The sequence below is a fragment of the Alligator mississippiensis genome, chromosome 3, assembly GCF_030867095.1.
Source record: "Alligator mississippiensis isolate rAllMis1 chromosome 3, rAllMis1, whole genome shotgun sequence".
Lineage (NCBI taxonomy): Eukaryota > Metazoa > Chordata > Crocodylia > Alligatoridae > Alligator > Alligator mississippiensis.
In genome coordinates this window covers 225434762-225459642 of record NC_081826.1, presented here as the reverse complement: position 1 = coordinate 225459642, position 24881 = coordinate 225434762, and the positions used below count along the sequence as shown (strand labels likewise).

The window sequence follows — 24881 nt, the reverse complement described above, 5'->3', positions numbered from 1 at the left end:
TTAAAATAAAATTTAGAATTATATTTTCATTTTGTCTGAATTCCTGAAAAGAGTTTTACTTGGTAGAGTCCTCTATAACATATTATACGCATCATCTTAGCACAAATTGCAAATACTTTGATTTTTCATTACACTTTTTGATAGCCCATTCTGGGCTAGATGTGGCCCACAGGCTACCAGCTGGATAACCCTGACATATAATATATATATTTTTAGACCAATTCTATTTCCTTTAGATGTTGAAATATAATGATTCAGTTTAAGGGAACAAAAAATGTTACTTGGGCAACACTGAACAACATCTTACATTAAGCATTATAGTAAGCTTATTACTAGAGTGTTATCAGGTAAGGGAAAGTCTCTTTTTTTCAAAACTAAGCACACATGCGAAATACTTTCACCCTAGTTAACAACTGATTTAGAAACCATCTGCTAACTTACAATTGCTCTGAGGTAAAAACAGTTTCTACTTAAAGGAAGGTTTGATGATAGAATTGGAAGCTCCAATGCAAAAACCAAGTGTAAACATAATTCAGAAATGGAAAGGATCCTTTTGCAATGAAGAGCCCCAAACAGACAGTTTATTCATTAACTAACAAAGCCTCTTCAATGAATGACAACTGGAGGGGCTGCACACATGTTTTTTTACAAATCAGAATAATGGATTCACAGAATTATAAAACGGACATGTATTCTACACGCTGCCTGCTCCTTCATAATTTGCCCATACTGCCTTTTATCTAACATTCCCCTGCAAACATTTCTAACCTGCTAGTGTTCTGGTTTAACTTTATGTATGTGTGTAATTTAATTAAAACAACACTGTTTATTGTTTAAGTTCTGATTGCTAAACTATTCTTAAAGCAGAATGTGACGGAGAATGAGCTTCCTTATTGTCAATAATATTTAGTGCATATGCTTAGCAAGAATAACTTAATTAGTCGAGTTTTTGGAAGCCTGCATTAGGAGCAAATAGCTAAAGCAGGGATGAGGAACCTCCAGGCCACTAGTCAGCTAGGGACTCTATTTCCCAACCACCCCTGCCCGCATGTCTCGTGCCAGTCTTCATGAAGACCTCAGTCACATTGGCAGAGCACGTGACAGAGCAGTGGAAGGTGCTGTTCCAGAGCTGCCGGGAGCATGGGACAGAGGCAGCTTGCATGGGACAGGGGCAGCTTGCTCCGGAGCTGCCATCTGTAGCCTGCATTCTCCAGGCAGGGGCACGCATGCAGGGGATCATGGCTCCACCCTAGCTCCAGATGGGCTGTCACTGCTGCAAGGAGCCAGAGCAGAGCCACAATCCCCTACATGCATGCCCCTGCCTGGAGCTTGCAGGCTATAGATCGCAGCTCTGCCCTGGCACCGGAGCAAGCTGCCCTCGCCGCAAGATCCCAGCAGCTCCAGGGCAACCCATTACACTGCTCTGCCGCATGCGCTGCTGGCTGGCTAAGGCTCAGGTCTCCATGGAGACCAGCACAAGCCATGTGGGCAGGGGCGGCTAGGAAATGGAGTCCCCGGCCTACCAGATCCAGCCCATGGGGCGGATGTTCCCCATCCCTGAGCTAAAGTTTCAAGTACTGAATGGGCTACAATGCTTGGATTTTTGCTATATATTTACCAATTTAGTGTAGGATCCCCTAAAATCTGTCATGAAAAAAAACCCAAAAGAATTATGCTTTCACAGACATATCATTAGCCTCTGATTTTACAAATGGTGTCTGAGGGCTCCTGTCTTTTTTCAATTATATGCATTACTGTGGGCTAACAAACATATCCCTTGATGGAGGGAAGTATTAAAAACAAATACAAGCTATTAACTGATCTGGGGTGCTGAACAGCAACAGAAGCTTATGCTTTCTACAGAAGACTTTTTCCCCCACACCAATTTCCCTTCCTCCCATCCCTACCCCATATAAAAATTTCTTGAGTCAACTGTGGTTAAGTGTTAAAAAATGTTATAAGAAACTAAGGGCTGTCTCTCTCATATCTCTCTACGTACAAACAGCAGCGTATTACCAAATGCATTCCTTACATTTCTGACTACCTTTAAAATCCTGAATCAGAAAGCTACTGTCATGACAATTTGATCAGTCTGCCATCCACTAAAAACAAACAGGGAACTACAAACAAAATATTTTTCTCTAACTCTAGAAAGTCAGACACTCCATATGTTGCTTTTCTACAGTCTTCTTTTAGAGGACATCAAGGAGTCTAGCACCACACAGAAAGTCAAACAAGTCTGTTTAATATGCATCTCGTGAAGAAACTGGGGATTGAGAAACAAAAAAAAATTGTTTTCAAGCTAATTCATACACTGCGGACACAGGTTCACCCATGATCTATTTATGGGACTGAGGAATAGAGCAGCATTAGTTTATGCAGTGTAGTTAGTCCCCCCCTGACTAATGCCAGACACCTGTAAGTCTGGCAGGATCAGCTCTCCTTTCTAGATAGGACACTACATTTCAATGTCTAATATCCAGAAGACAGACTGAGAGGTTAAGCCAGCTAGATTTCCCCAGAACTAAACGAAGCTCAGATAGGTCCTGCAAAGGAACATGCTCAGCTAAGAGCACCATCAAAATCAGAGAACAGGAAGGCATATTAAAGTTCATTCAGGCTTGAATGAAAGACACCACAGCTATAGACTTCTTAATAGGGAACCTTTGCAATGCTAGACAAGCATAACTGTTCTTTGAATATAAGTAATCTCAGGATACCAGTAAACTATACTGCCTCTGTTTGGCCCCTGATAACTTATTTGTAGCTTAGCTTCTACAGATAACAGGAAGCTTTTGGTAAATGGAGAACTGTTAAAACCAGGTGTTTCACAGCAATATGTAGTATATTTGTTCCACAATTACATTTTTCTCAAAATTTTCCAGTGTGCTTTGCTATAAAGAAAGTCTTGTACCTTCCATCTTCCAGTTGGAGAGCCTTCAATCCAATCAATAAGGCATCTTTGTTCACTCGACTCAGGTCATCGCCAAGAATAACCAAACATGATAATCCAGTGTAAGTCATTGCTATGTGGCCACTGTCGTATGGATGAGATATACCAGGACCCTTAAAAACAAAAACATTTAGCAGAGGATATTATCAGACAACAAAATGCATACAGGCAGCCCAAACTTTTATGTTTTGTTTACCTTTATAATTCATCTCTGTGCAACTAATTTTGGTCAAGTGGAATACAGCCAGCCAGATACATCTGAAATAAATTAAAATTATTGCACAGCTCCATTTAACATCCTTGCCAACTTTTGCCATGCTGGAAACCAGTAGAAGGCTATGGGAGTTTTTAAGAACAGGGTAGACAAGCACTTGTCTAAAATGGTTGAGTCAGGGATGATTCTGCCTTGAGCAGGGTATTAAACTAGATGACCTCCTTCCTAATGTCTCTCCCAGCCCTGTTTTCTATCATTCTAAGCTTCACAAATCCTTTTTTTTTAAAAAAGGAAAGTGGGCTCTACTAAAAACTGGTAATTACACCAATAAATAAATAACTAAATCAGCAGTACTCATTCATAACAGCTTTGTAAAAAGAGATCACCACATTCAAGGCTAATACTGAACTTTTCAGCTACAGTTCTCATCTCACTTTACTAAGGTAAAGTGAGATTAATCACATTTTGTGCATAAGCAAATGAGAGTTAGAGGCAGCAACTGGCCAACGGTCAAAGAGCAGAACCCAACATCACAAAGGAAGTGGGGGACAATCTTTTGGTAACACAAGTTAAACCCTGAGCCCAGAGTGCCACTCCAATCACTTTTCCCTGCTGCTCTAGTTTCTGCTCCCTGCCAGATCTGCTGCTCTACTCTCTGCTCCTGACCCTCTTATTTCCTACCTGATCTGCTACTCTACTTTCTGCTCCCTGTCCGATCTACCACTGTGCTCCTGGCTCCCTCCCTGATCTTACATGTGCCACACAGAGAGGCTGTCTGCGTCACTTGCAGCATGCATGTCACGTCATAGGCTGGCCCCACACTAAGGCCTCTGACTGTCTGATGACTTAGTTACTCAATCACACTGCTTACAACAGTCCTTTCTACAAAGGGCTGACAGTACATTAACAAGTATTTGGAGTTATTCATTTAATACTTTCTATATCCACAAATTCCTTCACATCATTAGATGTATGTATTAGCAAGAACAGGTACTCCTCACTTAACGACCGAGTTCCGTTCCTGCGACTCGGTCGTTAAGCGAATTGGTCGATAAGCGAGGAGCCGCTCTGAGCAGCAAAGTGCTCCCCGCAGGACCGTGTGCTGGCAGCCGCGTCCCTGGGGTGGGGGGCCAAGCTGCTCCCTCCCCCCCTCTTGCCAGCACCAGGGCAGCATTTGGCCCTGAAGCCAGGGCTGGTGGGAAGAGGATGCTGAGAGAGAGAAGGAGCTGGCACCAGGGAGCAGGAGGGAAGCTTGGCTCCGGCAGGCAGAACTAACCACCGCCCTTAAACCCACCCTCCAGACCCGCGCGCGGGGCTGCTCTGCGCCCTGCTGGCTGTTGTCCCGTGGGGCCGGGGGCATTGCGCCTGCAGGCAGGTGGGAGCTGGCAGAGCTGCCCCGGCCCCGGCGAGGAAAGCCCGCTCCGTGTGCCCTGCCCTGCCCGGGCCGCGAGCATGGGAGCTGTCCGCCCCGCTGTGCTGAACCTGCGGCGCGCTGTTTCCACAATACAGGTACTCCTCACTTAACAACCTACCTGCTCGGAGTACCGACTGCTCGGAGAGCTGGTCGTAAGTCCGCGCGGTCGTTAAACAGGTAGGTCGTTAAGTGAGGAGTACCTGTATGAGAAATACAACATGCCAGATTTCTGCAATTTTCTCTTTGCTGGCTGAGGGAGAACCTTTTATCTCTATTACACAAGACCTAAATAGGAGATGAAACAAAACTTTAAAGGCATGCTACAAAGCTGAAATGAAAGGTGAGCTCCAAAACACAACAGAAGCAGCATCAATTTGTAGGCATTCATAAGGGAAGACAGTTTTTCTTGTGATGCCCTTAGGTGCACCCATCACTGGATTATTGTACTACATCAAATACCACGTGTTGCAATGATTCAAATATGTAGGGCAGACCTTTTAAAAAACTGCAAGTATCAAGGCTTTATAAAAGGAAGAGAAGATTTTTTTAAATGCTAGGAGAGCCATTTCTCTACTGAACACAGTGGAAACCAACTGGGGATTTTAGCACATTTTAATAGGGTTTTTATTTTAAACTATTTTCATTTTCACTTTCCGGTCCTTTTTTTAAAATCTATGCAAGACAATAATATTAAGTTTTTAAAACTATTAAATAAAAAACCTTATTTTCTTAGCACTAAATTCAGGAGAAATGTACTCATCTTTCCTGCTTTTACTCTGAGAATAGATACACAAATTGGTTGTTTATTTTCCATTCACCAATCCTGTTATCTTTATAGCTATAAGGGCCAAATATTTTTCAAAGTAAAAGTTTTGCTTCAACTGCAAAATTTGGCACCAAATCTCACAGCTGTGACATAAAAGGAATGCAGACTACTTAAAGTCTCCACAGACAACAGGTACCTGGACCTGTTGACAGACAACAGGTACATGACCCAACTAGGGAAGTGGATGGGGAGAAAATTTTGTCAGGCAAATCCCTATTCTTGCAGAAACTATACAACAGATTAAATTAATGCTAGTAACTCAGTGGCAGGGAGGTGGTCTGTAGATAGTCCTTACTCTGGAGATTTTCAGTCCAAAAAAAGGGGAAAAAGGGGTGCAATAGGTAATGTTTCACTTTCTGCCACGTATTATGAGGGGCAGAAAAAAGGGAGAGAGATTGACGTGAAGAAGGTAAGGCAAGCAGTCAGAGTAGACAGTAAAAAATGTCCAGCATTCAAGATTTAAAGTAGCATCTGTTGGCCCAGCATCCTCCTGAACTGGAAAGCTCACTGCTGAAAGTGAACGCTGTCCAACAAGTGCTGGATCTGGGCACAGAGTCCTTCCTCCTCCAACAAACAGTGGTCACATAAAGACTTTCATTTTCACCAGTAAGAATCTCTCTAAAATTCTTATTAATAGTAAAATAGCTGGAGCATACATACCTTCCAGCCTCCTAGCTGGAGAGTTACACAGGTGAGCTGCCCAGCAGCCATGGGGCCACCCTCATGCTTATGGGAACCTATCCTCTCCCTGGCCTAGGAAGGGGGCAGGATGTAAAAAGGTAGCCCCCCAGGTAGCCTAGATGGCTGTATGCAGTAATTTAAAGCTGGAGGCACAGGGAAGAAGGGCCAGGGATAGCTTCTCTGACCCCTAGTTTTCCAGCTTTTAAATAACTGCATGTGCCTCTCAGCTGAGCAGCACATACAGCATTTAAAGCCTGTGAGGCTGGGACCTCAGGTGGGTACAAGTGTCCTGGCCCCACTCCCTTCGGCTTTGCAATCCCCACTCCTGCTGCCCAGCTAGGCAGCGTGGGTGATAGCGGGACACCAGTGGAAGCCAGTACACCAGGCTGGGAGGGGAAGGGAGCAGCAGGGCAAAGCCCCCAACCACTTCTCCAAATCAGGCAGTCCCCAGTTTGGGGAAAAGTCCCCTCCCATCTGGGAGGGGAATGTACAAATGCTCACTCTTAGGAGAGAAACTCCTGGAAGCGGTAATTTTCCCCCAGGGGAAATTTACTGAATGCTTATGTGCTTCTCATTTCTACTAGTAGAACAGCAATTCTCTTTGGCAGAAATGTAATGCCCATATGTCACGGTGCCGCCATTTAACACCTCTGTCATCTTGTTTCTCAGATGGATGTCATCTCTTGGCCATGACTCTCACTGTAGCTTATCCCTGGCCCATCTGCTGTGGCAGGTGCCAGGGCTGGGTAGTTAACCCTCTGGGCTAGGCTCCACCCTCAATATGATCAGCTCTTCTAGTCATAGTTCATCTGACAAGGGAAAAGGGCCCTACTGAGACATGGGTAGTGGGACTGACCGTCATTCTCCTCAAGGATATGAATGGGGATTCAGGATGGGCTTCACATCATCATATCCTACTGCTGCAGTTGCTCCTAGCTGGTGTCTGAGGAGCTGGAGGCAACGGGAAAGACAGGGCATAGGAGGCAAAAGGAATATAGGAGAAAGAAAAGGAAGGAAGGAAAGAAGAGAAGTCTGTAGTATTGGCATTGACTTTCCACATAGAACCACGCTGCTTTTCTTCCACAGATCATCTGAGCTGGAGGAAAGAAGAGGGGACCAATGACAAGTTTTAAGACTTTTTTTTTCTCAGCATTTAATCTGAAACACTGATCAGGTCAATGAACTGTATCGCACTATATTTAATCTAACTGGGACACGCTAGACCAGGGGTCGACAACCCCCAGCACTATTGCTCGACACGCCACCACCAGCCCCAGCTCTGGGTAGCTGCTGCCAACCATGGAGCCTGGGCTGCTCCCAGCAGGAAGACAGGAAGCTGCAATTAGCAGCTACCCAGAGCCAGGGCTGGGTGCAGCAGGCAGGCTGCAAACAGCTCTGTACTGGCACGTGCACCCGCGCCTTGGAGGGGACAGTGGGAGGGGCCTGAGGCAGCTCAACCCCAGTCTCTCCCCCGCTCCCAGCACAGGGGTGATGACTGGGCTCTGGGCAGCTGCAGCAAGCATCAGGCAGGCTGCAAACGGTTGTGCTAGGCTCCACCGCTCGGGCATCAGCTCCATGCTGGCGGTGACTGTGTCCTCAGAGCGGACAGCAGGAGGGCTGCGCTGCCTTGGGCAGGGCAAGGCAGCCGTAGGCATAGCCGCCCTACCCAGCACCATCCTCCCCAACCTAGTCCTGGCATCTGCTGCCTAAGGTAATGGGGCAGGGGCAGGTCCTGGGTCCTGGTCCTGAGCCCCTTGCTCAGCTGTCTGGGACAATGGGATAGGGGCCCTGGGGCTCAGTGCCTGCCCAGAGGGTTGAGGGATGGGGGAGCTCAGGAAGCGGAGCCCTCCCTGCTGAGTCCGCAAAGCAGAGCAAGAGGGAGAGGGTGAGTGTGTGAGTGTCGGGCTTCAGCCAGCCCCAGCCCAGCCCTGAGACTGCCAGCAGGCTCCTCTCCCTGGCTGGGCAAAGCCAGGGCTGACCCCTGCCCTGGTAGGCAAGGGCAAGGCCAGGAGCAGGGTGAGCAGCGCTGGGAATGCCCTGCCAGGCCAGGCTCCCCCTGCCTCTCCTGGTGTCAGTGGCGCCACGCTGGAGCAGGACTGGGAGGGGAGGAACGGCTGTCCTCCCCACCCCAAGCTTTCTGGCCCCTGCCGCTGGGACCAAGGCTAATGCCCAGCTAAGGAGTAGCTGTGTGGGGACTGACAGACCCAGCCCACCCTGCTGCATCAGTTCCTCCCGGCTCTGGTGGCTTCCCCTGGGGCAGAGCCTGGGAGAGTGGGCCTGGAAGGCTCCTGGTCTGCACCTTGGGGGAGCAGAAGGATAAGGGGCAGGGAGAGGCTGAGGTGAGCAAAGCCTGGCCCTCTACTAATCCCCCTGAACCCCCTGGCTGAGTGGGGGGGGCTTAATCCCCTCTATTTCTCCCACAAACTGGGGGGGGGGGGGTGGTCAAAGAGTCCCTGAAACAGGCTGCTCAGCCCTCTAGCTGATGCCAGCATGTGTGCTGTGACCCCCCAAAATTGGCTAGTTTTGAAGTGACTTTGGGTTATAAATTTAGCTGACACCTGGCAACCCTGCTGGCTACAAGCAGCTGCTTGGGGCTCCGGAGCCCAGTCATCAGCTTTGTGCTGGCAGCAAGAGAGAAGCTAGGGTTGTGCTGCCTCAGGACCCCCACCGTCTTCTCCAAGGCACACGTGCAGCTGTTTGCAACCTCCTGGCTGCAGCCAGCCCCAGCTCTGGGTAGCTGCTGCCAACCATGGAGCCCGGGCTGCTTGCAGCAGGGCTTGCAGCTGAGCCGGCTTGCATCTGCTCCAAGCCCAGCTATGGCCTAGGCCCCCTACTGGGATGAGGCTGGCGCTGCCCCTTGCCAGGAGTGCTGCACCCTTGCGGGCTTAGCTGCGTGGGTGGGTGGGTGGTTGGGCTGATGGGCAGGCTCTAGGCTGGGGCCTCAGCTGGCCACGCTGCAGCACAGGGGCTGGCTCCCCAGGGAAGCACAGGGGCTCTGGCAGGCCCGGTGCATTGTTGGGTCGGACTCTGTCCAGTGGCCCAGCAGCCTGGCTCTGTGCACCCATGCATCTGGTTCTGTGCATCTGTGTGTGCACACGTGTCTGGTTCTGGATGTGTATGTGCATGTGTGTTCTGATTTTCTGTGTTTGTGCACATGTGGATCTGTGCGTGCATGCGTGCGTGCGTGTATGTGCCTGGTTCTCTCTCTGCTCTCTTTTTAATTTCTCTTTCCCTCTTTCTATTTCTCTCTCTCCTCTTTCTCTTATTTCTCTTTTTTTCTCTCTCTCTCACTGCAACATGCTTAACAAAAAAAGTACATGACAACAAAGGCAACACTTATGATTATTAAATATACTAATATGCAGTGCATCCTGCCATGTACCGCCTCCCCCCCCCCCCAATTTTGTTTTTCTGGCATGCCGGCACTCTGGCACCTTCCAGAGTTGACATTGTGGTTTTTTCAGTACTCTGGCCAAAAAACGTTGCCTACCCCTGCATTAGACCAAGTCACCCCCCGGTGGATTAGATTCTGAACTTGCAAACAATTAAGGACAAATCTGAAGGTTAGTGCAGCAGGTTGTTATTCAGCTTTTTATTTTTCCTGGGGCTAACTTGTCCCCATATGAAAACCAACATCCATAACAAAACAAACACACAAACAAGCAACAAAGGTTTAACTCAAACCTGTAGTCCTTCCTTGGACCTGGAGAAAGCTTTCCCAGTTCTGTTCTGTCTCCTCAGCACCTCAGCCTCCACTTCCTCCTCAGCTCCTTTCCCTGGGAACTTTTAACTTCCTCAAGCCAGGCAATCATCTCTGTCCACTGGCCCGTGCCCCTGAGCAGGCAGGCTATTACTCCCTACAGCAGGGGTGGGCAAAATGAGGCCCGGGGACCGAATGTGGCCCGCCGGGCCATTCTATCCGGCCCGCGAAGCCCCTAAAAAATTTAGAAAATTAATATTATTTTGCCCTGGGCTGCCTGTCGTGCAGCCCTCAATGGCTTGCCAAAACTCAGTAAGCGGCCCTCTGCCCAAAATAATTCCCCACCCCTGCCCTACAGCCTGAGCCATGTCCCTGGTTACAGTTAGTATGGTAAATCCTTGTGTCCAAAATACATTCACCTCAACAACTTTACTCTGAGCAGTCTACTTTCCATGCTGCACTTCTAATTTTGAGTTCCAGAATCCACATCTCAAAATATAAGTACCAATCTCGAATTTCTAGGGCAACAGAAACCAGGTCCTGTTACAGCCAATACTCAGTTTATAAGTGACAGGGCAAACAAGATTTTCCCTTTTACAAAACTTAAATTTGAACCAACACAGCTGCTGTAGCAGCATTGCCTGTAACCTAGCACACCAGCCAGATTTCAAGTGTTCTACATCTAATTTGGGCAGAAAAGATTTCAGCAAGACATTCACAGGTGAAAAATGTTTGGAAAAGTTCCACGATACTAAGCAGTAAGTTCCCTTACAATACTGAAGTAGGTCATCCACAAGACTGACTAGAAAATTGAATTTGCAAAAAATTTAAACATAATAGGATTATATAAACTGGATGGCTGCAACAAATTAATTTTTACTTGGCATGTCTATGAAGGAGGGAAGATGCCAGCACTAATTATACACATAGAAAATGCCAGTCTGAAAAATATTGTGTTTCTTTATTTTATCTACGCATGGATGTTGACAGTGCTAATCTCCAAATAAATACTGACATCTGGAATAGTAGACAAGTAAAAGGTGCAATGAAACATTTTTTTTTTAAATTTAAAGTTTCATTCTGATGAAGAGAAGATTATACTTATTTGAGAATTGAGATTTAGTACAGTCTAGCTTTTGACTTTTAAATTAAGGTTGCAGAAATTCTAATTGAATGTCATGCTCCACTAGCAATTTTAGAAGCATTTAAAAAGATTTTATTGGAAAAAAAATCTTTGGCATTTATCATTCTAAAAAATACTCCCATTTAGATAGCAATTTTCATGTTACCCCTCAACATAAAGTTTTATTTTGGAAAGTTTGGTAAAATGTTGTTCCATCAGAATTATTGTAGTGGGAAGAAATTCATAGATACATAGACTGTAAGGCCAGAATGGACCTTGGAAGATCATCAGGTCCAGCCCCCTGCACCAAGCAGGAAAGACAACTGAGGTCCTCTTGAAGATTTCCAGGGTAGGCAATTGCACCACCTCTGGAGGGAGCTTATTCTGTAACATATAATGAGTGGTTTATACATTATGTAGCACTGATTTAATGTGTTTGCTGAGTATGGATAATGAAAAGCTATTTACAAGTTGTATTTCATTTAGGTATTTAATGAAGATAAGGCCTTTCTTGGAACAACACCCAGCTAGACGGCTGTTGCATTGTATTTTTAAGATAAATAGTAATATACTTTCAAACTTGCAAATTGTGTACTTGGGGCACATCAAGGAATACAAAGGGAAAAGAGCAGAGGCAGGCAATTATTTTGGGCGGAGGGCCGCTTACTGAGTTTTGGCAAGCCATCAAGGGATGCATGACAGACAGTCAGGGGCAGATAAATATTAGTTTTCTAAATTTTTTAGGGGCCCCATGGGCCGGATAGAATGGCCTGGCAGGCCACATCCGGCCCTCAGGCTGCATTTTGCCCACCCCTGGAAAAGAGAGTGACCAAGCAGTTTTTCCGGATGAAAAATACTCCTCACCTCCCCCCATTTAAAGGGCAGTACAACATTGTAATGGGTTTTAACAACAGCTTAATCATAACACAGGATAAAATAGCATGTAAACTAACAGACAGGAACTGCCACCTTAAGAATTTGAGGACTGAACAAGTGGCTTTCCTGACAGTGGGTGGAAAAAACAAATCAAGTTTTGTAAGATGTTTTAACTACTAACCCAGATAGATTACTTTGCTAAGTTTAATGACACTAAAACAACTTATTTTAAAAGGGTTTACTGTTAAATGAAGAGATTTCTAGAAGCTAAGACTATTTTCAAGATTTCTTCAGGATTTTCCTTGTGCAATTTACATCTTAGGCTTTGGGACGCATAACAACACACTGAATAAAACCAGTGTTAACCTGATAAGAAACATGGTATTTCCAAACCAACTGCACAATGCCAGTGTTTATATCCCAGAAGCAAACTTCAAGGGAAAATAATCTCTGTCCAATTTAATTGCAGATTGTTTTTACAAAATCTAACACCACACAGGTATCAAATTATACTTGAAGAATTTTAAATGCTTTTTCCATAATTTCCAAGATTTAATAAAAGAAAAACACTGTATTCAAGACCACATTTACTAAGCTGCTCCCTATACCGACTGTACCACAGAGCCTCCAAGCACAGTGCACACAACTAACTCCTGCTCTACATTTATCAGAGAGGCCATCGCTTTGCAGGTACCTTCAGGATTAGCCGAGAGGCATGTTTCACTGTATACAGTGTATTTCGCAGAAAGACTACTCTTATTTCTGTGCCACTGCAGTAATAACTCACAAATCATCAAGCTAAAATATAAGCAAGTTATTGTTTCTGTCCACTCAAACAGCATTGAACTTTTTAAGGTCAAGGACAGAGAGGAAAGCAAAATGATGATAAACTATTTTAAGAATGAAAGTAGTTGCATCACAGATATATTAGTGACAAGAAGGACATTGAAAATTATGGTCCTGTTACACTTTGTAACATGGACAAGACTTAACCTCCTTTTTATGGAGAAAGATCCAGACTATGGCTATGTCCTGCCCATGTTAACAAATTTTAACTGCTGTTAAGAGATCCTTCTAGTGTAATAGAAACAAGGATCAGAGCAATGGCGCTCACAACAAACAGCTAAGACTGTGATTGCCACCTTGCACTTCCAATATGAGAAGTAACTCCTCATGCTTGTGAAGAAACATTTAAAATTTGAACCATAAATAAATGAAAATTATTGCAGCAAACTCTCATTAGTACGGTATTAACTGCTTTTGCTGACCACTGCAGACAAAGTTAAGGTCCTAGCTACAATGCAAAACCAATCAAGCTGGTGGAAATGATTTATGTGCTTTGGTCCTGCAGTATAGGCAGAATCTGTCTGCACCAATGAAGCAAATCATCATGATAATATAGATCAGAGACACTTAAATCCTTCCCATCCCCTCAACACAGTAACTGTGGTATGATGTATTATGGCAGGGGGGCTCAATCTGCATTGCAGAGCCATGGCATCCTACCTGTGGAGCTCCCCACAAGTTGGGAAATTTGTTAATGGGAGAGTGGTGGCAATTACTACTGCTACCCTCCTCTGATGCCAAATTCCCAATCCTCGTGCGGCAGGTCAGAGCTGGGCCATACTCTCTCACTCCACAGAGCCAGATCAGGGCCCAGCCACCCCACCCCCGCTTTCCCATGGGTCAAGGTTGGGGCCAGGCCATGCTCCTTACCCCACAACATGGATACATGGAGCCCCACTGCGCCCACTCCAGACACCGGATCAGGACCACCAGCCGTGCCTGTGGAAGGACTGGGCACTTCCCATCTGGTTTGCTAGGCAAAAAGCTTGAGCACCAATGCACTATAGTAACAGGGTCCCTGAACTCAGTTGATTTTACACTGCAAACACAACCTCCTTAAAACAGTTTTACATGGAAAAAGCACTACTGACGAGGGTTCACCCCTCAAATGGATTTATAACAGTTTCAAAAGACTTAAGATTTCTGGCCAACTTAGGATCAGCTAAGACATTGTCTTTTATGCATGCTAGATTTAACTCGAGTCTAGTAACACCGGATGGAACAGACCTTGGGACCTGAAGCAAATTCATACTCTCAAATTATGCTATACAACTGTTACAGACAGATGTACACATCCAGAAGCATTTGCTAGTGTGGAATTTTCAATCGGTCTACAAGTTTACAGTACTTCATATACTTATTAAGACACACCTAATCATCTTGAATTAGGTTAACATGACTATTGATTTGAACAAAGGTTTTTTTTCAGTCTCTCACAGATTTGAAGACACCACAATCATGTAAAAAAAAAAAATCAAATGGTTAAAGAACAACCTGTCTCGGCCGGGCTGAACCGACTCAAGGTGATTCAGAATTTACCCGTTCGTCAGGGCGGGCTGGTGAATAGAGAGGCTGACAAAGCTTAATGGTTGCAAAAAACTTTACTTACGTCGCGGGTGGCTGCGACGGAAACGGTTCGGTTGTCTGGACAACAATGTGAGTTGCTCCAGCTGGCGAGGCCAATGCCAGTAAACTCGTCCATAATTCAAGCTGGTGGGAAAAGGGTATGTCTGGGACTGCGTTCGGCGACGGGAAGAGGGATCGATAGGTGATCAGTCTATGGATCAGCTAGCCGCAAGTCGGATCTCTAAGAGGCACTCTGCAGTGTGCTCAAAGCTCTTCGACTTGGGCGGAAGTCGCGCTAGTTTTTAAACGGCCAGCAAGCCAATTACCGGCCGCCACGTGTGAATAATTTAGCACTAGCCAATTGCAGGGCACAAATTTGCATCCGAATGGCGGGAACTCTTTGCACCGTGCACCTCCGTGCTGCAAAGAAAAAATGCATCCTGCAAAGGCAGCTGCAAAAGTGGCGGGAACTCCCTCCTGCACGAGGGTTCTTTATGCAGCAAAAACCCTCGCTGTGCAAGAGGCTCTCGTGTGTCAAGAAAATTCCATAGTGCCAAGGCACCAAACTCACTGGGTCGTGACATGCCCCCTTGCCGACGGCACACCTGGAACTTTCGACACATGAGCACATTATATGGATTCACTGACTTGGCAAAGCCTTCACAACCAATATATATATATATATTTAAATACATAAACAAATAACTTTTGAACACATAACAACAACTGTTGATCATCGTCTGATTAGAGAACATTCCGCTTCGGTCCGTCTTCTCCTATAACAGACAATGTCAGTAAACATTTAACAAAATAAAATAATGCCATAACAAGTCCTGAGTAGATGCGTTCTTTGCTGTCTCAGTGCCTCCCTCGCAATTATCACTTTCTGGCCTCAAATGGACTGCAGTCTGGTCTATTACCGCTTTTGCTGGGGTCAAACCAGTGAAGAAAACAGAATAACAAGACAAAACACAACGAGAAAGAATCATAACTGGTTTCACTGTAAGGATACTGGGTGACTATCGGAACGGCGTGTCATCCAGTTGTGATGAACGATAATAGGGGGACAATCAGGCTTCTCTTCCAGTTGGACAGAATAGGTATTGGGATATTGTCCCGGCCGTTGAACTATCCCTTTGTGAACTTGTGGATGAGACTGATGAGGGTGAGGTATTGAAATCCACACTAACTCGTCAGGTTGGAACTTGGGCTCCCAAGGTGGGGGTTTTTGGACATTAGCTTCGTCCCATAACGGTTTAGCAGTGTTTAGTGAAATAAGGACATCATGATTAAATTTAGTCCAATTTTTAAACGTCCCTCCCTCCTCTAAGGCGAAGCTGCTCCTTGTATAGACCTATATGTCTCTCCACAATGCCGTTGGACTGCGGATGGTACGGCAGATGAAGATGCCATGCCACATTATGAAGACAAGCAAATTTATCCAGAGAGTTAGAGTTAAACGGAGGTCCTCCATCAGACTGGATTTCATGAGGAGGTTGCCAGGTGGCAAACACAGCAGTCAAGGCAGCAATAACAGCAGTGGCATTGCTTTTTTGTAAGGGAATAACCTGCAACTGTCTGGTCCCCAAATCAACCATAACTAGTCCTTTATTTGGCAGTTTAGACCCTGGGAGGGGTCCCAGTAAATCCACCTGCCAAACTTTTCCTGCCGGAAACTGCAAAGAATCGAAAGCTCCGATCTGATGCTTGGGTTTTATGACACTCCTCTTTAGCACATGTCTCACAGGCCTGAGCTACCTTTTCCCAATCCCGCCGGGCTCCATATGAGGCCGGCTCTGTAATGGTTCGGCACCAACGTTGATGACAAGCCCGTGGTCCCGGGTGACCCCAATTTTCGTGAAGCCACGCGAGGAATGGATTTGCTTCAGGATCAGTGGTAGATGTGACAGGCAAGGCTGTCGGTCCGGAGCGGATCCTCCAAGAGCTTATCAATTACCTCATGCACTGGATCAGTATCTGAACGATGGGATTTAGTGTGCCTAATCAATGGAAGGCGTATAAATCTAGTTAACATCCTCCAGATGTCTCGCCAATCATCCAAGTTTTCGGAGGGAAAAGCTGTGCCCGTGAGAATTTTGTAGATATACTGCAAATCAATTGCGATGATCGGAACTGGGAGTGTATCGTTATGATACATCAAACAATGTTCCAGTACCTTCAGGAATCCTAATAATTCACATTTTTGGGACGAATTATCATCTGGGTCAGCTTGGAAAATTTCCTTATCATGACAAGCTTTACAGTAGTACCCATAGGCTCCTCCATGCCGGGAGGTTCCGTCCGAGGCCATCCACGCTGGGGCTGAAGTTCCATACAGCGTAGGAACCTTTTCCTCATCTTCTGGGCTTGGATCAGGTACCGTGTCTTCCAACCTCCAACAATGCCAATTATAATGGTGGGTTAGTACTAGCGTATTCCAGGTCTTAGACTCCCCTTGAAAATGTGGGTCGATTCTTCCCGCGTCTAGCAAGGGTAACAACGTGGCACCAGGAGCGCGTAACGTCCCATGCCCCCTTGCTAACAGCTCCACCAGTTGTTCGGCTAGGAGAATCTTTCCCATAGCTCTATATCGATGTTGCGCCGCTTGAAGCGTCTTATGGGCCATATATACCAACTCATCGCGGGGGTTATGCACGACAGCCCACACGTGATTGGTGGTGAATCCAAGGGTTATGGTTAGTGACTCACCCAGATCGATGGCATGGAGTTGTGTACCTTTAACTGTGGTTAGCAGGCGAAGCAGATTCTGCTGATCTTTTTCCGTCCAAGCCGTGGACTTTCGGGACTTGTCACGAATCTGTCGCTGTAATTTAGTGAGGAGTGCCAAATCGCTGGGTTCAACATAATGTCGATACCAATTTAAATGACCCAAAAGCTGTTGAAAATGCCTCTTAGTGACAGGGTGGAATGTTTTTAGCGGATCGATGTTAGGACCCTCATGCGAGACTCCGTGGCAGATGGAACCGATGTATCGAGTGCCAAGGAACGTAATGTCATCTACAGGATGTAGGCTTGACTTTTCCTCGTTGATGGTCCATCCCTCACTTTGAAGGTGAGCAACTAGTTGGTTTACTACACCGGCAACTACAGAGCTATCGCGACCCATGATGGCAATATCATCCACATAACTCCAAATTTTTAATTCTTTCTCTGGGGGAAGAGAGTGCAAGGCTCGAAAATTCTTCAGGGTGTTATTCATGGCACCAGTGGCTAACGATGGAGCGTTGCGATATCCTTGCGGACAAACTGTCCACCTGTACATGATGCCATCAATACGCATATTCAGTATTCCCTCCGGGTCAGTTATTGGGATAGAAAAGAACATATTTTTTAGATCTAATGTAACTCCGACCCACGGACTTTGCTGGAACTGTGCCATCTCAAACATACACTGTGGCAAAGTAGACAGATTAGGCTGTCGAAGCACTTGGCATCTTTTATTAACTTCTCGATAGTCTACAACCAACCGGGCTTCATTAGGCTTCCCAGGTTTCGCCACTCCCCATCCTGATGATAGGTAGGTGCTGGCTGTTATGGTCTTAATACAGCCTCGTCGCTCAAGTCGCTGCAGAAGGTTAGTAAGGAACTGTTTCAGAGAATCCTTAGTTGGGATTGGCCGATATCGCCAGGTGGAAGTGTCACGAAGCGTTGGTCGATGCCAGTCCTGCTCTGGGATAATTACAGGTAATGCCTGTAGCACTTGCTCCTTGAGGTCAAGCACTTTTATCCCCGGGATTCCTAAAATATTGATGCCCCCTAAAACAGCTTCTAGGGGATATCGTGATACTGAACCCAAAACTTGACCTTCGTTGTGATGGTGATAGCATTAAGCCCTTGTACCTTGATCGTCTTGGTGGTCTTTTGATGAGGTATCGTTAAGGTGATCACATTGGTCTGAGCTCCAGTATCAAGAAGAAAGAATACCTGTTGTTGGTCATCCGGATCGGTAGGGTTGTAAACAGTGAGTTCAGTGTATGGTCGAGAATCAGTAGGATCAGGTCTGAGTTGAGGAAGGCCGCCGGCGGAGCCAACGGCCATTACTTGTTTTTTGACGGATCCTCAAAATTAAATCCCATTGCTTCAGCCATACTGGTCTGGGCCTTGTCTCCCAAAAGTCTCAATTGAGCCTTTGTTAGTCCGGAGTGCGCAAGAAGAAATTCGAACACAGTCCTTTCCTTCAGAATTCTTTCCTTTGAGGTTCTTTCTTTTGGGGTCCTTGGAGGTGATCCCCATGGCTCTCGTCGAGGGGTATACCCTGGACACCTAGGCCTCAATGTTGCAGCCAGGTACACTGAAGGTCGATCCCTTGTGTCACCAGAAACTTCCTCATCTTGCTTCATAAGTGCCTGCAATCGTGGGAGATGGCCTAAAAGACATCCCACTGGTTGTCCTGCTATCGGGTTCAAGAAGAGTCGAAGTGTAATAGCATTCGCTCCTCCGTACACCTCCACGCAGGCATCTATGGCTTCCAAGGGCGTTGGAATTGCCCCAGGGTCCGATAGGTGACGATGAGCCCATCTCTCTTTACGCTGGACTGCTGTTAGTCCCATTGGATTTGTTCTTGGGCTCCACGAGAGATACGACATTCCAACTATAGCCAGGAGTTGTTCTGCCGTAGCCTTCTTCAGGCAACCCTCGTGCCAGGTGTGAAATTTGTGGTTTACCTGTCCTACCACAAGCGCCGGGAGCGGGATGGGCCAGTGGGTACTATCCGTGACCACATTCAAATCAGTAGCGCGCCCTCCGCTCCACGCTGCTTGTCGTGTCAGGGCACTCGCTTCTTCTTTATCCAGAGTGTCGGATCCAAATTCCACTATCAGTCGTCCTAACCACATGGCCAAGGTTTCTTCCGGCCTTATTTTGGATTCTTTACAAAGCTCTTGAATCTCTGGTCTGGTGCGCGTACGAGAGATAGTGATGGTATGTGTAGCACCAACTTCATCCTCAACATGCTTCGTCACAGCTATCAGGTAAGCTGCGGCAGAGAGAGGGTTAAATTCTGCATCTGGGAGCATTGGGTACATCCCTCCTCCCATTGCCCCCTCCCTGTGGCAAAGAGGCGTGGTTGCAGGGAATGATGTCACTTCAGGGGGTGGAGTCACTAAGGGAATCCCCGCAGGGTCTTCCAAAACTCCGCCCCTCCTTTCCGGGTTCCCCGGGTAGCTTGCGCTTCTCTCAGCGCCATTTTCTGCTAGCAGCATCATGCGGCTGGCACTGTTAATAAACGCTGCTCCGGAGCCCTTTGCTGTCTGCTCCAGCGACTCTTTACCCGCAGTATACATCTGAGCCTCCAGATTCGCGTATTCCCTCAGTAGGCCCGTTACTGCACGGAACAGCACATTTATCATCTTTCCCTTTTTCCATTTAATTAGACCCCACTTCGGCTTGTGACGGCCCTTAGTTTCTAAATCCTCCCGCAGCTGAACGAGGAGCTCATGGCCCCGCGACTCGGGCACCAAATCCGGACAGCTGAACCAGTCCGCGGGGGTGGGTTCCCCCCCCTCCTTCAAGTATCGGGTGCATTGGGCGAACTCCTGAGCGGGGGTCAGCTGCTCTGCCTTCCGCACTTTCACCCCGGCTAGGGATATTGTTGAAGTTTCCTCCGGGGGCCGATAGTAAACCCGGTCGCTCCCCATTATGCATCCGAACTCCCCTAGGGATAGTTTTGTTCTCCATTCTTTTATTACGGTCTCTTCTCTTTTTACGGAGAAGTAACCATCAATACTTTTTTCCTCCCCTTCTACCGCCTGGTGGTAAGCAATATGCGCTCATAGATCGTTAGCGTTCTCTACGTGGCAGTTCCCGGTGCGCCAGGGGCAGCACCCAATTAAGTTCTTCTCCATCACCGTGCCCTTTAATCCCATCCTCGTCGCCATGTCTCGGCCGGGCTGAACCGACTCGAGGTGATTCAGAATTTACCCGTTCGTCAGGGCGGGCTGGTGAATAGAGAGGCTGACGAAGCTTAATGGTTGCAAAAAACTTTACTTACGTCACGGGTAGCTGCGACGGAAACGGTTCGGTCGTCTGGACAACAACGTGAGTTGCTCCAGCTGGCGAGGCCAATACCAGTAAACTCATCCGTAATTCAAGCCGGCGGGAAAAGGGTACGTCTGGGACTGCGTTCGGCGACAGGAAGAGGGATCGATAGGTGATCAGTCTATCGATCAGCTAGCCGCAAGTCGGATCTCTAAGAGGCACTCTGCAGCGTGCTCAAAGCTCTTCGACTTGGGTGGAAGTCGCGCTAGTTTTTAAACAGCCAGCAAGCCAATTACTGGCTGCCATGTGTGAATAATTTAGCACTAGCCAATTGCGGAACAGGAATTTGCGTCCAAATGGCGGGAACTCTTTGCACCGTGCACCTCCATGCTGCAAAGAGAAAATGTATCCTGCAAAGGCAGCTGCAAAAGTGGCGGGAACTCCCTCCTGCACGCGGGTTCTTTATGCAGCAAAAACCCTTGCTGTGCAAGAGGCTCTCGTGTGTCAAGAAAATTCCATCGTGCCGAGGCACCAAACTCACTGGGTCGTGACACAACCATCTACTTCCCCCCTCCCCTCAAACACACTTAGATCCTGTCAACATTCAGTAAAACTGGGAGAATTTTCCATTTTCTTTTCTTCATTATTTTGCAACGTCTATAGTGATGAGAGATTTCCATGAACTTCCATGAATCAGCTCAGACATACACCTATCAGCCTTATTTCCAATGTGACACTAAGCAGAGCTAAAAGATGAGATGGTCACTACAGAGGTGTGGAAATAACTTGCCAATGCAAAACCAAAAACACTTATTAGCAATTTTTTTGTTTGCTTATTTTTTTTCTTTTAAGATGCCCACTTGACTGACCACTTTTCATTTATAAATTAAAAGGCAGAACCATTCTTACCATTTTAAACAAGTTTTATCATTGTAGGCTTCCATGTTTTATTATTCTTTTGTGTATTGATAATTCTTTTTAAGTTGTCTTATTGGCAATATTTTAGAATTTTTTATGCCAATACAATCCAGGGAGGTCCACTTCCTTGAACCCAGTGGTGCTCAGCTTTTTTCTCTGGTGGGCTAGATGGACAGTGTCTGGTCCCTATGTGAGCTAGTCCAGCTGACAGTCTCCATCTGGTGCTCAGGCCAGGCACAGCAGGCCCCATCCAGCCTTATGGGGGATATGGGCTTAACTTGGTCCTAGTCCAGCCATGGAGAGGGGAAGGGGACAGAGGTGGCCCAGTCTTGATCCAGGCACAGGGGGGTTAGGGTTTGGGAATCTGGCAAGTGGGAAGGGTGGCAGTATTAATTGCCACTACTCTGCATTGTTTCCTGATCCGTGGGGAGCCCCAAGGACTAGATAAGATAGCTCTGTAGGCCACATTTGGCCTGTTGGCTGGAGGTGAAGCACCTCTGCTTTAACCTAATGATTCTTAATATAAAAACATGCTCTCCTATGAACAGTGTTTAGGCTTTGGAAAGCGAGTGCATTAGATTTCTATAGATTACCCACTCCTACCCTCGGTCCCTTTCTACAAACTGACAGTTTACAGAGCATGGGACATCATGGTAGGTAGCAACAAGTGTCCAGAAAATAAAAGATGTATCGCTCAAGTCATGTGCTGTTTGAAAATAAGCAATACAACGAAGGTACATAAAGTGTAGACAGTGAATTGCAATGGCATTCAGAACTTTATACAACACTTTTCTTCAAGCTGCTGTACAAAAACTCCTTTCGGTGAAGCCCAGTTTCTTCAAGCTTTGTGCACAGGAGAGGATTTCAGGAAGCTTACAGAAACCATACCCTTCCTTAATGTACTGAGTTTATTTCATTCTTTCATTTACTCATTCCCTCATTTTAAGGCTTTGTTTCAATATTATGACTGAAAATCCTTGATGTGCATTTCAGACCATTCAAATCGTATTACACAACTGTGCTGCAGGAGCACTACACTACTAACAACTTCTAATTAACCAGAAGAAAGATAAGAATCAGCTCACAGAATGTAACTTGAGGAATATATAACCTTACTTGGGTTATGGGTTGCTATTTATGCATTTAAAAGGTTATTGAAACACCTTAACATAAACTGCCCTTTGGTATGTCTGTAAGATTGTTACAGAAACTCTCCTTAAAGAGAGCTCCATGAAGAAATCCTTAACAGCTCCAAGAGCCTGTAATTAAAGTTAATGCCAATTCCAACCAGTGTACAGTTCATCATCTTTACCTCTAAGACCATGGCAGGCACAGTATGGGCTCTAGAAGGGAGTAACTCCACAGCAAACCAAGAGACAAAAATACCTTGTCTCTCGGCAGTGCCTGGTAGAGATGGCGCTGTGCTCCCAAGCACTGTATTGCTCTGGAGCCTTGGCTGATTCACTCCACAAGAGGAGACAACTTGTTATTCCAGAGTAAATCAACTTAACAGCATTTCAGTCAGGGTATGTCCATACTGCAGACTATAGTACAGACACCAAAGTAAAAATGAATTAGTCTAGGCAGAAGGCAAGGAAGGACAAGGTAGCACCTTACAGTTATAACACTAACTCATTCAGAAGCTATTAGCTTTTATATGCTACAGCTGACTTTCAGACAGCATCTGATTACACTACACTACCACTGCAGTTTAGAAATACTTCCATGAAACAGCTACTCTTGATCCTGCAAATCTTCCTGCTAACCCCCCTTCCCTCCTCCAAATGCTTTTTGGAATCTGGCCCAGACCCAAATCTACATCTCCTTCTCACATCACCATCAGCTATCCTGACAGAAGCAGCACAGACAAGCCTTCTGCTCCCTCTTCCAATCCCCCCACCTGTCCCTGTCAAGTTCACCACTATTCTTATCTTCTGAGTGTAGCACCCGCCACCAACAACATTTTTAACTGTTTCTGCTCACTTCTAGGTCTCCCCTTTTCTCTCAATTCTACTGCCTTGTATCCTACCTCCTGTTGCCTTCCCCTACAAGTGGGTATGAGCACAGTTTTGCTCACATTCAAGTAATACACAGGATCCACTCAAATGCCCTGTGAATACATCTCATTCGCTTTAAGAAAATTCTGCTTTTTCTGGCCCAGATCCACTTGCAATTCTTAAGCCTGGCTGGCCTAGTCAACTGCAATTGTTCCTAGAACTGCCAATGATTTGCAGTGTGGGTTGATGCAAGCCACTATAGGGGTATATCAGTTTCTCCCCTGACACTTGTAAATGCAGACATAATACTGTCTTCCTTAGAAGCATGCTGGAGATTTTTAAAAACTATACAATGAACTTAATATTCAGTTGACTAAAAAAGGTTGCCTGGATCTACACTTGCTTCCTAAATATTTAAGGATTGTACATCTAGGTCAATGAAGAAGCCACAAGATCATTACTTGTTTGTACAGGAGACTCTCCCCTCACACAAAGCATCAACTAACCTTGGATGGATTGAATGGCAGCCCCAAATACGAAGAGCCTCGGAAGCCACAGCGATTCAAGTTTGTTCCTGGAGAGGGGAGGGGAGGGAAAAAAAGAAAAAAAAAAGGAAAAAGGCAACTGATTTACTTTGATGAAACTTAAATTTTGGCCAGATCCAAGATATGTTAGCACTAAGTATCCATATAGCTTGTTCTTGTCCTTTCAATACTGTCTAATTTCAGCATGTTACTCCTGTAACACAATTTTCTCCAGAAAGATAATAGTGCAGCAGAAGGTGCTTTATCTGCTTCACATATCCTGTTTGTACTAGCATGGAATTTCCTCCACTGTTCTTAGTACCTCCTAGAAAAGTGTCTACCATGTGGATAAAGCTGTTTGCATTTAGATTTCTATCCAGTAAGACTTGCTTTTCACAGCACCCTTATTTAGTTGCTTGATGTACATGAATGCAGAAATGACTTCTATGGTTTTAAGTGGGCACTGACTAAACCATTTCAAAATAACAGGTAGGTCACTACATTGAACTACAGAAGTATCTAATAGAGACTTTGTGAGGAGCTAACGGGACTGCTCTCTCTATCCAGAATACATATGGGTGTATTTTTCCCCAAGAAAAAGCTGCTTGCTTATTCAAATATGGAACTCTTGTTGAAGTTCTCTATATCATCATGCTCATCTTTATGGCATGAATACCTAGGATAGGTTAATATATTTTCAAATGACATAATGCTAGCCTTTTAGATAGCTGAACTATGCTTTGAGCTGCAGTAACCCAAGTCCTTGATTTTAAGTCTCTGGAGGTACAAAGCTAGTGCTGAGCCCTATATTTTAGCGTTCAAATAATAAACATAAAAGGTTTATACTCTGGACCTAAAACTCCCCATCTATACTATAGAAATCTGAAACAAAATAACTACAATGTAATTACAATGATGCAAACTCCCAATATAGATTTGTAACAGATTTGTACACTCCCCTTCTGGGCATTGATATAACAGAAGCCCCTTCTTACCTGCACCCCCTCCCCTTTTTGTGCATTTCTTTTTCCTTCTAAGTACTGGCAGAGACCTAGCACACTCATTGCATGGGTGTGGCAAAGCTCAGAGAAAGCCAGAAAGCTGAAGTTGGTTTCTGTAGGAGAAACCTACAAACTACATCTACATAGCAAATGACCTAAGTGTCACTGAATAAAACAAAAGAACTAAAATATCCACTTCAAAGCAAAGCCTGTAAGAGACAAGAAAACCCAAGGTGCATTGAAAA

At 45.8% G+C, this 24881-nt stretch overlaps 1 protein-coding gene across 2 annotated transcripts in view; it reads right to left on the bottom strand.

The window, feature by feature from the left end:
* Positions 1-24881, bottom strand: part of PGGT1B (protein geranylgeranyltransferase type I subunit beta) — a 58776-nt gene that overhangs the window by 15543 nt on the left and 18352 nt on the right. For both annotated transcript variants that reach the window (XM_014600954.3, XM_019484530.2), the window contains exons 3-4: positions 23618-23685; positions 2915-3066 (exon numbers count right to left, since the gene is read on the bottom strand). In XM_014600954.3, the coding sequence (XP_014456440.1) occupies positions 2915-3066; positions 23618-23685 (220 nt within the window). The remainder of the gene's footprint in view (positions 1-2914; positions 3067-23617; positions 23686-24881) is intronic.